The 17,157-nt window shown below is 43.5% G+C and overlaps 1 protein-coding gene across 3 annotated transcripts in view; it reads left to right on the forward strand.

Moving 5' to 3' along the window:
- Nucleotides 1-15,741, forward strand: part of LOC118224279 (ecto-NOX disulfide-thiol exchanger 1-like) — a 68,728-nt gene extending 52,987 nt beyond the window's left edge. For all 3 annotated transcript variants that reach the window (XM_035411627.1, XM_035411626.1, XM_035411628.1), the window contains 8 exons: nt 1,189-1,295; nt 3,705-3,822; nt 5,941-6,125; nt 6,988-7,095; nt 9,989-10,042; nt 11,738-11,840; nt 13,559-13,644; nt 14,974-15,741. In XM_035411627.1, the coding sequence (XP_035267518.1) occupies nt 1,189-1,295; nt 3,705-3,822; nt 5,941-6,125; nt 6,988-7,095; nt 9,989-10,042; nt 11,738-11,840; nt 13,559-13,644; nt 14,974-15,105 (893 nt within the window). In that variant the 3' untranslated portion in view covers nt 15,106-15,741. The remainder of the gene's footprint in view (nt 1-1,188; nt 1,296-3,704; nt 3,823-5,940; nt 6,126-6,987; nt 7,096-9,988; nt 10,043-11,737; nt 11,841-13,558; nt 13,645-14,973) is intronic.
- The last annotated feature ends 1,416 nt before the right edge of the window (nt 15,742-17,157 follow it).

A 17,157-nucleotide genomic window follows, 5' to 3' on the forward strand; every position in this document is an offset into this window, starting at 1 on the left:
CACAAATTTAATTACAGTGGAAGATGACATCTGCATCTTTCTAAAATGCAGCTACTAGTTTTCTCTGCACAGGCACTGCATTAGCGTATTGAGATGCGCTGTTTGTACTGAGCTGAATACAGAAAAGACACAGATCCGTTTTATGTGCATATTCTAATGCAGAAAAGGATAACAGAATGCAATGCAGTTGATATGTTTTTGATATGCTAATCACTAATGGCTCCAGGCACTTTCATGCTGTAAGATGCAAAATGGAATATCAGAAGGAGTGGGTTCGTTTTGGGAGTGTGTCAAAAGCCAATTTGCTCGAAGGAGTGTGAAGGTTTTGACTTAATTCCATGATACTGTCGACCAAATAAAATATGCAGAAATATGTCCAGAATAATCAGAGAGAAATTTGATCATTTGAAAGTCTAATTGATCACCCTGCTTTTAGAACAGTAATGTGATTTTTCTCAAAAACTACCAAGAATGACAAGAAAATGAGACCTATCGATATCATTAAGGCAACATTTTACTGCAGGTGGGAATATTGAAATTACAATATATCATTTGAAAATGCATAATTTGTATAATTAATTCCTGTAAAGAGAATTTTCCCCTTCCTGTGATTTTACTTTAATTATAATGGAATATTCTGGCACAGATATTTTTTATTTCTCTGAACCCGCCACTCACTGTAAAATGTTGCCATTCTCAGTCCAGAAGGGAGTGTATCTGCAGGGGATGAAACTGTAAGTACTGTACTGTGCATCGGAGACTCCCCAGGAAACAGAAACCAACCACCAACGCTTTTAGGCACAGATACTATAGACTGGCCAGATACTGAGCTCCAGCATTCTTTCACTTCTTAACTTCTTTTACCTCTTAGACTTTGTAAGTACAGGAGGTTCCAGTTGGTAACAGGATTTTCCACTTCTATATTGCAGTGCAGAACAGCCATCTCCACAATTTTGTACTTAGTCATACCCAGTTCATTAATATTAATAAGATGCGTCGAATTGGAATAGTTCTGCTCCAACGGCAGGGAGACAGAATTTGTGAAGATAAGAACACTGAGCTGAGCGTCTGGCGAGTCTAATGAATCTGCGGCTCGGGTTTCCTGGTTTCTCTGTTGCTGGGTTGCCGGTGGTACGGAGCTGCTGCATAAACGGCTTTGTCTTGTCTGACTTCCCTACCCACCCAAAGTCGAGCAGATTACGGCCGTGTTCTCCGCCGCCACCAGGCAAAAGGCATGGGACCATTTCTCAAAAGCGCAGCGCAGGAACATAGACATGTGGCGAAAGCAGTGCGAGGTTGGTACTCGTTCTCTCACTTCCTGTCATTCAGAATTCCTCAGTCCAGCCCGGACGCAGACGGGTGTTGATGTGAAGGTGTTTCATATCCCCCCCCCCACCCTAACCCCCCCCCCCCCCCACCCTCAGCTCCTGGTGCCTGTCATGTCCTCACCACAGCAGATGAGCGGTTAGCGGGTGCCCGTGCGCCACGTCTCACGCAAGCCTAAAACTCCGAAACGATACGTTTCGGTCGCCCGCCAAATTTAACAGCTGTTGATTCCTGGGGAATATATTAGGAGCTACCATGGCAACGTTTGCTTGCTTGCGGGGTATGGGATGATAGTTATCGATGATGAGCTAAAATTAATTATTCATCAAGGGGAAAAAATTGTCAGGGAGGTAACGATTGTCAGGGGGAAAGGAGCTCTGTTCTGTCTTAGCGTAATTATTAACCTTGCGGAATGAGAATGTCGTTTTCCGGATTGAATTAGGGCAGCTCAATACATCCCATTCTGAGTGACTGAACGCCAATAGTCCATGTCTAGTCATGCACCAGAAATATGAAATTCATGATCATGCATTACAGTAGGAGACCATTATTTACAAATGGGTTTTGACTAATAAACTAATTACATTTAAACTTGCTCTGTGATTTCCTTCTCTTGCATTTTAAGTCTCTATACCGGGACCCTGAAATTCTCAGAGTACCTCTGTACTTCTCCATTTTGAAGTGACTTACATGGATGTGAATCTAGGCTAAGGCTATGAAGAAAATGGACTGCAGGGCCCCAAAGTGAATTGGCCAATGGGGGGGGGGGGAGTGGGTGGGATTATTGATGAGGGCCAGATAATTATAACAATTATGTGATCATGAATGTGAAAGCCTTGTGTGTCCGCCTATCAGATTTGGGTCAAATAATAATTATAAATACTTTAAGCTTTTTTTCCACAAGAATAAAACACCCTGCAGATTGCTAACGGTTTTAAAAGAAACACTATTGTCATCCGTATTCAGAAGAAGTCTTTTATGTGACTTTTATGTGAAAATCTGATGGCTTACAGTTTTTCAAATGCATATTTGACCCAAGTCTGTTACCCCTGTCTCCAATGAATGCTTGCAATTGAAAGGATCCATTTACATTTTAGTCCTCAGTGCATCCAGAGGTAAGGTCTTACTGTTGCAAAGAAAGATGCTTTTGCATAGATATTGCTGTTTCATGTTGTGGTACTTCTGTTGTGAAAACTGCAAATTGAGTTTGAAAGCTTGACATTGTGATGTATAGACATGTAGAAAACAGATTGGTCAGTTCAGTTATAGAATGTAAGATATACCTGCTAACCTAAAGACCTGTTATTGCACTGAAGAATTGTACTAATTCATTTTGTGTTAGTAAATATCATTTCAATTAAATCTCTATTATATTATGTATTAAGGTCTTGTCACCTCCTTTATTATTTGATAAAAAGTATATTGCATTCAAATGGTTCCAGATTTATTACCTTCAAGCAAAGGTACAAGAAGGTCAGTTGTTCAAATGTGTTCAATGATTGTTCAATTCTTGAACTGTCCATCAACTCCTTGTTTGTTCAATTGAAAATTGTTCAATGATCATACTGTATTTATCTTATCATTGTAGTTATCAAAGAAGTTAGTGTTGGAAGTTAGTGTATGTGCTTTTTATTTATTTATTTTTAAGTTCAGTGTTTTTATGACAGATGTGGCTATAGGTCCTTAACTCTCGTTTGCAGTATTGAGAACACACAGGTTATACACACTCCTCTGCCCTGGGGGACCATGGTCCTGTGTGTGGTGATTAGACACATAGATGCAGACACTAGTGACAGTTGTTAGCTGGCAAGCTAGCTGTGATAGATGCCTCTGCCTGTGGTTCCTCCTCAGCTTTAGAACCCAAATTCAGCTTTCTGGTAAACCCGAAATTTACTAAAATGTTTTCTTTTTTACTCCTTTTATTTACTACTTTGCCTAAATGATAAAAATAAAAGGAAAAAAAATGAAGTATTAGCTTTTTCCTGATGATGACATGTTCCTTGACAGTCTTGACAGATGAACTGGAAAATGAATTTTTTATGTGAATATCATTTGAAATGGGGAACAAAATCTGGAAACTTGAATAGCCCTGCAATGTCTGAATGGTCATGCATGAAAGCATGCGCACTATTTATAGATGTTTTAGTGTAGTTATTATTGCCATTATAGCATTTTAAGTTTAAAGATTTTGAAAATAAAACTTGAATGCTCACTGTACAAATTGTCTATCTATTCAGAGGAGCTTATTGGCTTATGTATGAGCTCCCTCTGGCTCCATCTATGTTGCACCCTGCTTGTTTGCCATGTTCTTTCTTTGTTTACCTCATTGTTCATTTTAAGTAATGGCTCAATGGAAAAACACGGTTCTGCTTTTGCAGGAGCTTAGGAACGCGCACAGCGAGGAGATCATGGGAATACGAAGAGAGGAGGAGATGGACATGTCTGACAACGACGATGACGAAAATCCCTGCAAGAAAATGCGATTAAATGACTCAGGTAAGCACTGCAAAATAATCCAGTGGGACGGCTCGGGTCCGCTAAGGCTAACATGCTATAAACAGACTGGCGGTTGTTGATTTGAATAACACCTCCTGCTGCATTATAGCAGGTCACGCTGTACCATTTGCTGCCGATGAGTCAAGGAATGCAAATCTTTTGTCTGTCTGACTGCTCTCAATTTCTGTCTGACGTCTTCTTCTCTGAACAAGAGTTCACCTTAAAGACTGCTTGACGTGTGGGACACATTTATTTTTCCTTTTGCATTTGGTCTAGTGGAAATATTGTTGAGTGTCTGCTTGTATTGGACAATGTTTTTTTCTCAAATTCCCAAAATTATTGCTTCTACTTGTAAGTTGTGTGAACAGCCGCTGGACAAGCAATGAGAGCACAGTATTTAATTCCCATTGGCAGGGACCCTGGTCTTTAGCTCAGCTGGCTAATTGTATCTCTTGCTGTGTGGAGAGGCTGCCCTGGGCCGTGATTTGAAACAGCAGACCTACCCATTTCGCGTAATATTACTGCTAGGTTTCCACTTGCTTTCTACGTCTCCGGCTTCCAGAACTACATCCATCCATCCACCCATTCATTATCTATACCCGCTTATCCTGAGCAGGGCCGCAGGGGGTGCTATCCCAGCATGCATTGGGTGAGAGGCAGGAATACACCCTGGACAGGCCGCCAATCTATCGCAGGGCACACACACCATTCACTCACATACCTATGGGCAATTTAGGGTCTCCAGTCGGCCTACCTGCATGTCTTTGGTCTGTGGGAGGAAACCCATGCAGACAGAGGGAGAACATGCAAACTCCACACAGAAAGGCCCCAAGCCAAGATTTGAACGCACGACCTTCATGCTGTGAGGCGACAGCGCTATACCCCTGCACTACCGTGCTGCCCTCCACAACTCCACAATTAAATGTAATCGCAAATGATTTTCTAATATATTCCTCACTGAATAGTGTTGTCAAATAAACTTTGTGATTCCAAGTTTTGTCGCTGTTGTTTTTTATTTTTATTTTTATTTGACCACAGCACATAGGCTCAGAAAGCTTTGAGAAAGCATTTGTAATGGGAGCAAGAAATATCTATCAGCTGAGATGAAATGTCTCCTCAGAAGCTACAGCAACCAAAGCTATTCAGCAGGCCTGTGAATCAATTACGGCACCAATCCCCAACTGAAATTTATTTTCGTGCCTCTTAAAATGACAGCTGCGTTGCCTCATTTTGACAGTTGTGCCTAAAATATGATTCTGGATTTGAACATTCAGGGCAGGAGGGAAAATAACAGCCATCTCTTCTTCTAGTGAAATGGTAAACAAGACATTTTCACAGGCGTCCTTTTTTTTGATAGACTCCAAATCAGGCAGTTGAGTCCCATTCTGGTAACATGTTGCTAGTCGCTTTGCCCCAAAGCCGTAGCTGCTGGTGAGCGGCTTTTATGTACAGTACAGTGTCATTTCACCACAGCGTAGTGTCTGTACGGTGGATGTTCTCTGAGGGCGTATTCTTACGCGGGATGTATGTAGGTCTGTGCATGTACGTCTGCATGTTTATGCATTTGAGTGCCTATGTGTGTATGTGATTACATATTTACATCTACGAGTGTGTTTCCTCATTTGTGAGTGTGTGTACATGTATGTCACTATGTGTATAAATGGATAATATGTGAAATAATTGCATGACAGAAATGCTATGTTCATAAAATTTCCGTGCCAGAAATGCTGAAATGATGGCTTCTTGTGAACCCATTTAAATGTGTTTTTATTGTGGACTATGTAACTGCAGGCAACTGGCTGAATTGTGCCGTACCATTTTGCTCATTGTTTTAACACCCTCAGACACCTTCGGTGTGAAGAGCACCGTGTCTTCCTTATACTGGCATTCACTTTCGCCCCCTCCAGGGGACATGAGTCTCTGGTCTCAGCTTCAAGAAACATATACAGTACTATTCTGAAACATTCAGTAAAATTAAAATGAATATTTTTGAGAATATTTTCACAACGTGTTCTTGTCATCCAAAAAAAAAAAAGAGAGCGAGGTCTCGATAGGGACGATATCAAGAAGGAATTGATTGATTTTGTAATTTGTACCCATTCTCTGCTGATGGTCTAGGCCTGGAGGCGCAGACCTACGCTCTGAGAGAGGAGAACGACAGCCTGCGGTGGCAGCTGGACGCCTACAGGAACGAGGTGGAGCTGCTGAAGCAGGAGCAGGGCAAGGCCTACCGCGCCGAGGAGGACCACGCCCAGGAGCACCATCACCGCTTACTGCAGCAGACCCTGCACAGCATGCAGCAGGTACCGCGCCAAAGATCCTCTACGGAAACCAGATCGTCAACTCCTGCGTTACTTCGATTCTATGTACTTCCTTGCTCTGGGACAGGGATCTCAAATGAGACCTCAAGGGCTGCAGAATGTGCTGGTTGCATTATTGCTTAGCACTTCATTGATAAGATATAGCAGTTGATTACACAGTCTAAGCTGGTATCTGATTTTAAAGTGAAAACAAAAATGAGCAAGCTCTGTGGGTCTCCAGGACCACCGCTGAGAATGCAGAGCAGACCATATGGTTACTCTGCAGCATCTGGGACTGCACCAGCACTCACACTGTCATATCCTAGGGTATGCTAGGAAAACCTCCTTCTTGATGCTCTCTTTTCAACAGTGCTCTTCAATTCAATGATGCTGATGCTGCAATCCACATTAATTTTTCTCCTCTGGTTTGATGCTCTAGTTTAATGCTCTCTAACGTGCTTGCCCTGTTTCTTCTTAAGTTGTTTCTCCCTTTTTGTGGTATAGTAGAAAAAAGTTTCCCCCTTTCTAGTGTTACTGTGGGTTTGAAAATTCTAAAGCCTGATGGCTCAGAAAAGTATCTCTCAGATTAGTATCAATTAGTTATATTCATGCCTATGGACTGGTAAACAGTTTTTGATAGTAAAGACCTAGAAATTGATAATGCATAAGTCCACAGTAAAATGTGCCTTGTTCAATGAACTCTTGCAAATGTACATGTGGTCCCTATTGGACTCTTATAAAATTATACATTTTACTGTGTGTTTACTACTTCCTGTTTCATCTTTGCTTGGCCCGTGTATAATTTGATTCTTAGTTATTGTCTCCGTGTATATAACCCAACGCTCTGGCTCCTGCTCTCCTTCAGCAACTGCTAGGCCTCCAGGGGGAGTTGAAGAGAAAGGAGTTGGAGCTGGAGCAGGCCAGGGACCAGCAGAGGAGCCTGGAGGGGGAGCTAAGCGCCCTGAGGGAGACGGTGAGAGTCCCGTCTGGGAGGGTCCAGTGAGAAAGTCAAACACAACGGTTATGACCTGCCCCCACCGGGCTACTATCCAATCAAAAGCAATATGGGAGAGGTTGGCTCTCGCTCCTTCAACTCCTTGTATGTAAAAAGCCTGGAACAGTTAACCCCCATTGTCCCATTGTTTGTCCCAAGTGCCATGGAGGGCCGTGTGTATGCTGGTTTTTATTCCAGCCTCAGGTCTTGATTATATAATTAGTTCAATTATTTGCTGAATTAGGGATGCAGGTTTGCACATAATGGTGACCCGATGTCTATGGTGACCCGCATTGTCTAAATAAAAACTTGCTTATATTCTGTGCTTCAATGCAATTAAATGCATATGGCTGTATGAGTAATTGAACTCAATTAAGGCAGCATTTATTGGTTGGAATGAAAACATACACACGGCCCTCCATAGCAACGAGTTTGAGACCACTGGTTTAGGTCCTGAACAGGCTGTCTCTTTAAAATAAAAAAAAATAAAAAAACATTTGGCGCCCAATGTAGGGCTGAGTATATCCAATTCCCACCACAATTTGGAATGTCCAATCATCTGCAGCCACCGCTGCGGTTAACCCCAGTGGCAATTAGGGAGAATGTAGACATTCACGGTTCTCCTCCGAAAGATGAGGTGTCCCCAACTGCTTCGTTAGCCTAAGCTTTCCTAATGTGGAGTCAGAGGAAGACCTTTCGACCATCAGGGGTTGCTAGACAGCTGTGAAGGCAGAGCACTGTCCAGCTGAACCCTGCCATCCCTGGGCGACGGCATCGGCATTTGCACGACACCCTAAGGAGCGACCGGCATCGGTCGCCACTGGCACGGTCCAGATTCCATCTGAGGTGGCGTAACCAAATGAGCCATCCAGCAGCCCCATACAGCTTTTCTCTTACTTATTGGAAAATTGCATGTGAAAACATGAAGCAAACATATGGGCCATGCACAGATTGGGACTTGATCATCAGAAGCACGTGCCAAAATCATTACTAAGCGGTCCAGTTTTCTTGCATGTAGCGTTTCTCACAAACGTATAAAGTTATGTCAAAACTATTGCGTGTGAATATACAACCGCACCCATCCCTAGTTTATATCTGTAACACATCTGAAATCAGAAATGGTTTACGTTATTGTAATTGAATTAAGAGTGATGACATCATCTTGCGTGAATCAAAATCCCGTAGAGCACACTGTTTATACATCTCTCTCCATTTTTTAAATGAAATAATCTCATGCATTTAACTTTGAGGTTTTCTATCCAAAAAAAATACCTGCTCTGGTCCTTTTCCTTTGTTGGCGAAAGAGGGAGCGTGGAGACACATTGCACATTGCATCACGATACATCTAATTATTTAGAATTTGCTTGTATCCTGAGGGACTCTAAAAAATGTGCATACAAAAAGGTTTGGAGAGAATATCAAGCTATCAGAGCCAGAACTGATAGTAGGAGTCAATGCTAGGGTCACCATTTTTGTCAAAGCACATGACCCACAAGACTTAAAACTTAGCACATGTATTTACCCAGTAGGATTTTAAAAGGAGAGTGAAAAAGGTAAGGCAACTGCAGAGACAAAGCATGTCTGTGTCGAAGCAGGCAACCTACAATGACATAAATTTACGCTGCCATTAATATAATCCTTGTTCCTATGGGAACCTCAGAATAATCCTTGTGAGGTTCCCATAGACACTGGATTAGCATACTGACTTACCATACAATTAGTGGTTGATTGTGGCACTCCTAAATTTGCAGTTTGTTTGAGCACGCCAGTATTTATCTGCTGTGCCACACACAGATGGATTCAATATATTCTGTTCACCCATGCGTGCACAAAAAAAAAAAAAGAAAGCAAACAATAAATTGGCATTTACAATCAAAACAACAGCTATGGTCTTGTATGGAGGCCAACAACAAGGGAGAGTCAGCTGTCAGCAGGGCAAAGGAGCTCTTTGAGTGGCAGATAGGTGTCATCCGCCATTTGATTGATGCCTTTTTGAGTGCAAACATTCCACTACAAACGCTGGATAACCCCAAATTATGTGCATTTCTCAATAGGCTTGCAAACAATGCCGAGGCAGTCCTCCGGCTCAGGCAGTAGCGCGTGCGGCAGCTGCTGGCACACTCAGATGAAATATAAAGGAACTGTGGAAGTCAGTTGACAGCATGTGCGGGGTCACAGATGAGTCAACAGATGGCACTCGAAATTATGTTTTGCATGTTTTATTTGTTTTGTGTTTTATTTTTTCATTTACTGCACGAGTTACATGTTGATAGCAGAGCAATTTCCAGATCTACCAATTAAACTCCCACCTGAGCCGTGCAAAATTAGATACCATTGCTGTCTACCTCAATTTCTACGAGCCATTTCGTTATTATGAATGGCTTCCTTTTTAGCGTTTTTTTTGTGCAGATGATTTATCCATACTTTTCATGCGTGTAGGCTGCTTTGCAACGATTAAGAAGGAGTAATATGGTACAGCGCTGTAAACATATGCTGCTGCCATATGTCTGGAGTTCTAATGACCAAAGCGAATACAGCATGTGACCGTGTGGGAACGTTGCTGTCAGTCATCGTTACGCGGCGATTGACTTATCAATATAAACATGAATAACTGCGGAGGTGTAATGTGATAATTGTCTAACGTATGTGATCGAAGAAGGCTATAACGATATTTAATGTGGAGGGGCGACTGAAATGTACGTGAGAAAACTGCTTTGAAAATAATGGTGACCCTAGTCAACACGTAGTTCCATAAGGTTGAATTGAATTGCCGTGGTAATTTTGTGTTGTGTAGAACCAGTCTTTGATATGCGCATCAGAACCATATTGCGACAGCTCAGCAGGTGCCTGTTGTGCTTTTCTCTGTTGCCAGCTCCTGAATGGCCTGGAATGTTCGGAGATGAGCTCCACAGAGGGGTCTGAGAAGGTAGGGCAGTCCCTCTTACCAGGAAGGGGGAGGGGGGGACAATACTACAGATTCTTCAGGCCCACCAGATATTTAACTCCACAATAATCTAATTCGATGCTTCTGAAAATTCAGGCGCACAACCAAGGACAATACTGCAGCAAAGGACTTTCCATTTCGTCGAATAGCGGCGGAAATTCCTACGACTGGTCCAAGCCTCCTGACAAACAGATGGAATGCAGGAACTGAATGAGGCTGTGGAATCTGTGGAGATGCTCAAATGAGATGAGATCGAGATGCTCAACTCATTGGAAGCAGACATTTCATTTGTTAGCCGTTTTTATGCGGATGTCTTATTGGTAATATTCTAAGATACTTTAGTTGCCGGGCTTGTTCTCCTCTTCTGCCACGGTTTTCCTCTGATCTAACAGGAGCTCAAGCTCAAGGTCATCGGTCCTGTTTGTACTTGTCTGAGCAGCCCCCACCTCGGTGGAAGTAACCGGGAGAGAGAGAGCCACTTTACAGCCTTGACCTTGCCTTCCTTCTGAAAGGCATGGGTGTACTTCCCAGATCCTTTCTAGATTGATTGTGGTTCCCGGAGGAATGGCAAAAAGCACTTTGCTATTTCAGTGCAGCGCGTAGCTCCCATCTGGAGTTCTCCGCATGCGCAGGGTTTAAACTTTTGACCCTGGAGCCAGTCCGAGGTGTAGCTTTGCGCTAAACATGCTACAGGCCCGCATTAAAATTTATCACCTGGGACGGAGCTGGAAGCCGCCGCCCGATGGAAAGCTTCTCAGTGCGCTCTAATGCACGGCCAGTTCGGGCAACCTCTGGGGGCAACTGCAGGGGACGAACACAGAAAACAGCCCTGAGGCGCTGACACGCTCTTAGCCTCCCGGAGATGCCGGCTTCGCTGTGTGTTTGGCAGCTTAGCCTTGTAACTTTGATTAATTTTTTAGCATTGATTCACGAGGCAGGCAGTAATTAGAGCCCAGTGCAAAGCTCTTCTCTTTATGATGTATGAGAGTGTGTGCATGTGTGTGTGTGTGTGTGTTTGTGTGTTTGTGTGTGTGAGAGAGGAGAGAAAAGAGAGGAGAGAGTGAGAGATGTGTGTTTCATGTTTTACGTGCTTGTGCAAGTGTGCATGTCTGTGCATGTGCGGAAGTGTGTGCGTGTGTGTTTGTGTGTGCCCGTGCGTTTCTGCGTGCATGCACGTATGTGTGTGAGAAAGAGAGCGTGTGCGTGTCCGTGCATTTGTGCATGTGTGTGAGAGAGAGAGATCGCGAGTGTGTGTGTGTGTGTGTCATTTTGTCACTGCCACACACACACCTGCTGCCAGCGTACATAGTGTGTCCATTCTGTGTCTCAGCTGTGAGTGACTGGGTGTGTGCGTGTGTGTTTGTGTGTGTCCGTGCGTTTCTGCGTGCATGCACGTATGTGTGTGAGAAAGAGAGCGTGTGCGTGTCCGTGCATTTGTGCATGTGTGTGAGAGAGAGAGATCGCGAGTGTGTGTGTGTGTGTGTCATTTTGTCACTGCCACACACACACCTGCTGCCAGCGTACATAGTGTGTCCATTCTGTGTCTCAGCTGTGAGTGACTGGGTGTGTGTGTGTGTGTGTGTGTGTGCGTGCGCACGGGTGTGTGCATGTGCGTCTGTGTGTGTTGTTTTTCTCCCCTCCTACGGTGCAGTGAGCGCTGTCTCTGTGTGTCGGCAGGCTGTGAACGGGTGCGCGGTGGTGTCCTGTCACGCGCAGGAGCGGAGCGTGGAGGCCTTGGTCCCTGGCCCTCTCAGATCGGAGAAAGAGGCCCTGCTGCTTGGTAATCATGCATCATCGCCGCACTTGGCCTTTTGATCTCTTAATCTCCACAGCGTGCGCATTTGTAGGCGGTACGAAACAATTGATCCGCGGGGTTCCGTGAGTGCTGCTCCGGCAGAATTCGGGGAAGGAGAGCGAGGGCTTTTCAGCACTCTGGAGTGGGTAGCACTGAGAGGCTGTTGAAATAAGCCCCTTTCTTTCGCTGCTGTCCTGTGACCCCCTCTAGTCTGCACACGCACGCGCGCACACACACACGCACGTACATGCACAGATACCCTCACACACACATGCACACCCACACACACACACACACACACAGGAGGAGGGGCAGACTCAGAACCCCTCAGCCAGAACGAGAGAAAAGGAAAGACTCGTTCCCAGAGAGAAAGAGCAAAGGGATAGAAAAACAGAAATGACAAATTTTTCTAGTGCTTGCTCCCACTTCCAGAGCTTTTATTCTTTACATGGACGTGAATAACCTCTAGGATTTATTTATATTAGCTTTCCGGTGATACATACTGTGTATATAGATACAGTATACTGTACATATTTCCATCTATTCCCCCCATTTCTGTGGGGAAAAAAAAAAACATTCTACAGACTGAACAGTGTGATGAAAGATAAGACTGCATGAATGGCTTCTCAGTGGCGCGTGAAAATGCAGTCGCAAGTGCCAGTAATTACAAAAACAATCGATCGTGCACGAGCGGCGACGTTTTTTTAGCCCCGGAGTACTGGCTAGCAGCGTAGCGCCGTTAGCAGATTAGCAGCGGCAGAACACTGGCTGCAGACCCGAGCTGAACGCTTAGCGCCCGCGCCGTGGCCGCCGCTGCGTTTCTCATTTCGAAATTAGTCCTGGCACCTTAGCGTCACCTAATCACCTCCTCCCCGCCCCGTTCCCTCCTCGAGCCGGGGAAGTGGCGGTCCGTGAAAGTAGGTCTCGGGGAGGGAATTGAATTAGGTTCTCCTGTAATTGTCAGTGTTACGGCATATAAATCAAGGAAATAAATATTGGCTCCGCGCTCTCGGGAGATGGGGAACTGCGCTGCCTCCCCCGCGCCCCGCGATGTGGCGTTCCCCTTCTGGGACCTCTCCAGTGTAATCAGCTTAAGTGGCCCCTTTCTGCTCGGTCAGCGACGTCGTGACTGTATTATTTTGTGCCCGGTCAACGGGACGCGGCTCCTGCCACGTCACCCCGCGTTTCAGTCAAATACGTGACAGATCGGGACTCTGTGTTTCAGTCAGAGATGTTTAGCCAAATCCAAAATTTCAGTCGGATGTACAACAAATCAGTCGGGGATGTTTAGGCAAATCCAGCATTTCAGTTGGATACGCCAGTGATTGGACTCAGGCTCTGTGTTTCAGTCAGAGATGATTAGACAAATCCAAAAAATCCAGCTGTTTGCTTAACCTTATGTTTCAGTCACAGGCAAATTCAAACTCCATTATTTTATTCACAGGCACAGCCAAAGCAATTCTATGTTTCAGTCACAGACAGATTGACACTCTATATTTCAGTCTAAAACACTTTAAACCAACTCCATATTTCAGTCAGACTTATTCAGACAAAAACCTATATTTCAGTCCCAGATGTTTTCAATCAAACCCTGTTTTTTCCATCACAGTCTCATTCTATCAAACGTTATAATTCATTCACAGACACTTTGCATCAAACCTTGCATTTGAGTCACAGATATGCTCTTGCTTCTTCTTTCACAGGGATTATATCCACCTTCCTTCACGTCCACCCCTTTGGAGCTAACATAGAGTACCTGTGGTCATACATTCAAAGGCTGGACACAAAGGTAAACTCACATACTTTAACTTCAATGCCTGTCTTAATGCACTTACAAATACAGCAATTTACATACATCATTGTACTTTTGCTTTTGTTCTTATACTTGATGAGAATGTCTGATGAATGTACATTGCATTGCAATTGTAAAATATCCCCATAATTATTGTTTCAAAAGGTACATGCTAATATTAAGCAAGCCGTTATCTACAGATTATCAAAACCAGTGTTAATCAACGCTGTTCCTGGAGATATACCATCCTGAAGCATTTTCAGTTCAACCCTAATTTGGCACACCTGACTCTACTAATTAGAACCTAAACAAGATGTCTGTTGAAAGAGGTGTGCTTTGTTAGGGTTGGTGTGAAAACCTATAGAATGGTAGAGCTCCTGGAACAGGGTTGGTTACCACTGATCTACACATTATACTGTAAAAAGCTTAGTTGCTTTAGTTGAAGATAAACATTTTGAGATGTGTTCTTTTATCAAATGTATATATTTTACCTTGTTAATTTATCAGCCCTGTCACCCTCTGATATAAAATGTCTAACAGCATATGCAGGGGTCACATGGTTCTGTGACAGGCCAGAGGGACTTGATCTTTTACCTAAGATTGACAGACGGAGTGAAGTCATGCTTCATTTATTTTTAACATAAAAACTACCAGTAATTCTGAGGTACTTCCTGAAAGACTGTCATCACTCAATGTGTGGAATTCTCTTGAGGAGTGGTTTGCAGAAGACATCCCAGCAAGTTTCAATGCTGCAAAGGAAATTTGCTCATTATTTTACACATCATTGTCAGAGTTCTTTTCTATCTTTTCTGCATCTATTTTGTTTGATGTTGTGATGATTCCCATGTCTCATATCCATTCCCACGATGCTTTACCAGACATTTTATACTGCAATACTGGATTATATGGCATTATCCATTTGGATCATTTGGATTCAGACCTCATTCTATGGTCAACTGCAATGTGCCCGTGGAATAAAGTACAGAAATGTGGATCGATTGTACAAGTGTAGAGTACGTTTTTATGTGTGTTCCTGTTTGCGCACCAGATTTCCCTTTGGGACAATACTACATGTATCTTTTATAGTACAGCAATACATGTTTAGCAGTTGGCTCTGGAGTGTACTGGAAAAACTACAACATTTTGATTACAAGGCTAGATTCTCGGCCAATAAGCCGCACCCTCTCCCAAAGAGCAGGCTTCCCCCTGATAAGGTGGATTGATATCCAGAAACAGATACAAGCCTGAAATGCATGCGGTATCAGGTGTGAAGCACTGAGACGGTGCGTTTGTCCTCCTGAGCCTATCCCATGATGCTCTCCCCAGGTCTCCGCGGCGGAGCTGGAGCGGCTCATGGTCCGGCTGCCCCGCATGTTCAAGCAGGAGTTCAGCGGCGTGGGGGCCACTCTGGAGAAACGCTGGAAGTTCTGCGGCTTCGAGGGCATCCAGTCCGTGTGAGGGCCCTGGGAGGGCGACAGACTTGCTGGGATGGGGGTCCCTGAGGGGTGGATCCCCCCCCCCGTGCGGAAGTTTCTGTGTGATAACCGTGGAAACCTTCTGGGCAGAAGAAACCGTGAGGTGGTGAGGACAGAGATGGAAACCACAAAAGGATTTTACCATTCTCAGAATGGATTTCTTCATTCTGAAGGCAGATTGCATAGCATTACTGTCTTAAGATACGGTTCCGTCTTGATAGGGAAGAGACTGCAAAACTTCTGAAGCATGCAAATGCTCTGAGGCAAGTCTTCACAGATTTAAAAGGATATTTTTTTTGTGACCTTTACCGAAAACTAAAAACAGTCAGTGCATTTCAGAGGGATTTTTTCCCCTCGCTGATACATTCTTTCTCCTTGAGATCAGTGCTTCAGCGTTGCTGAAACACCCTGCCCAACTTGTGACGCGATCCAGTTTGGAATGTGCATATTTACACGGGACGTGCCATTTTTGCATATCATCTGGGATGCACACCATCTCTTTTCTTCCTTTTACTGTATGCTGAGTATGTACTATACATTCTGTTTGTGTTCAGTTTGTTGTTAAGTACAGTATCCTCTTGTGTAAATTATTTTTAACAAATAAAGGTTTTTATTCAAACTCATTGTTTTATTCCATGACTTCACTGGACGTGATCCCAGCACTGATTAATTTACTTGGTTCTTGTTTATTTCTGTGTCATTTTATGATTGGACAAGAGTTTTCCAGTGAACTATTACATTGTTGAAAGTCCATAGCTGTAGCCACACTCTTTAGTATATTTTCAGAAGATGCTTCAAATTTGAATGTTCAGGCCTCAATGGTAGAGACAGAACCTTGTAGAAAAAGAATTGCTGCTCAGTCAGATAAAGAGTTCTTGCTGCAGATGTGCTGACCCAAGTAATTGCATATTGAAAATAAAAATTCTGTCCAAACTCTGAATTTAAGACACTGGTTAGCAAATATAATTTGTTTTGAGCTTGGGCTCCTTGCCCAAGTAAAGAAAGTGAAAAACCATCCACCTAAGAAAATGACAGCATTTTATTATTTTTTGATTATTCACTTGAAGAATAAAAATAACAGATTCTTAACTAATGACAATCAACTCAGTTTCACACAATGGTATTTTTCTTTTCATTGTGAAAGCCAGAACTTGAAAATTAAGGATATGGAACTAAGTGTTTGGTGAGTCTAAAATTAAATCTGTGAACACTCAGTAGCTTCTCCCCTTCACACCTAGAATTCTCACCTAACTTTGAGGTTGCCCTGGATTGGACGTGTTTGTTCAGAGCTAACGCTGATTACTGCAGTTCGCCTGTGACTGCGCCAGATGCTTTGCTATTTCCCCACTGGCTTAGAAGCAAAGCACTCTGTCGATAATGGATGGAGGAGAGGCTGGAGAAAATCTCCCTATGGTTTTAACGGCCTGCTCCGCGTCCTTGTGTTCTGTGCAATGACAGCGTTACACCTCTGCTAACCAACCAGGACAGTGGATGAGAGGAAAATTGGAAGACATGTGGTGACCTCAGCTGTAGCTAACTGAAACGTAACCTGCCGGACACTGCTGTCTGGCACCGGTGCTGCGCGTTCCTGATTTCATAAGGAATTTCTCAGACCTTATACAGGAGAGCAGCTGTTGCTAATGGCGAGCTGCATTTGTTCTGACTGCACAGCGTGGCTTCAACAGAATTGCGTTTGGAGTGCACTGCTTCTATTGCCTCATATTAAGCTCCAGCCATCTTCTATGGTAATTGCTTTTTACCATCCAAGAAAGTTTTTTTTTTTCTTTCTTTTTTTGAAAGAGAAATTTTGAGGAGCTTTATTTAATGTGAGATAAGGCATTTTCCATTTCTCTGTGAATGAATACACTCTACTCACCATGCATTTGGCAATGATACAAGAAGTTGCAGTTCAAACACAGAGACAAACAAAAAGCAAATGAGTACTTAAGTACTACGTTAACTACATAAAGGCATTTAAGTAGTTAACACTGTCTATTTAAAATGATTTTTTTGAAATACCCATTCATTCTAGACT

Source organism: Anguilla anguilla, chromosome 3, assembly GCF_013347855.1.
Source record: "Anguilla anguilla isolate fAngAng1 chromosome 3, fAngAng1.pri, whole genome shotgun sequence".
NCBI lineage: Eukaryota > Metazoa > Chordata > Actinopteri > Anguilliformes > Anguillidae > Anguilla > Anguilla anguilla.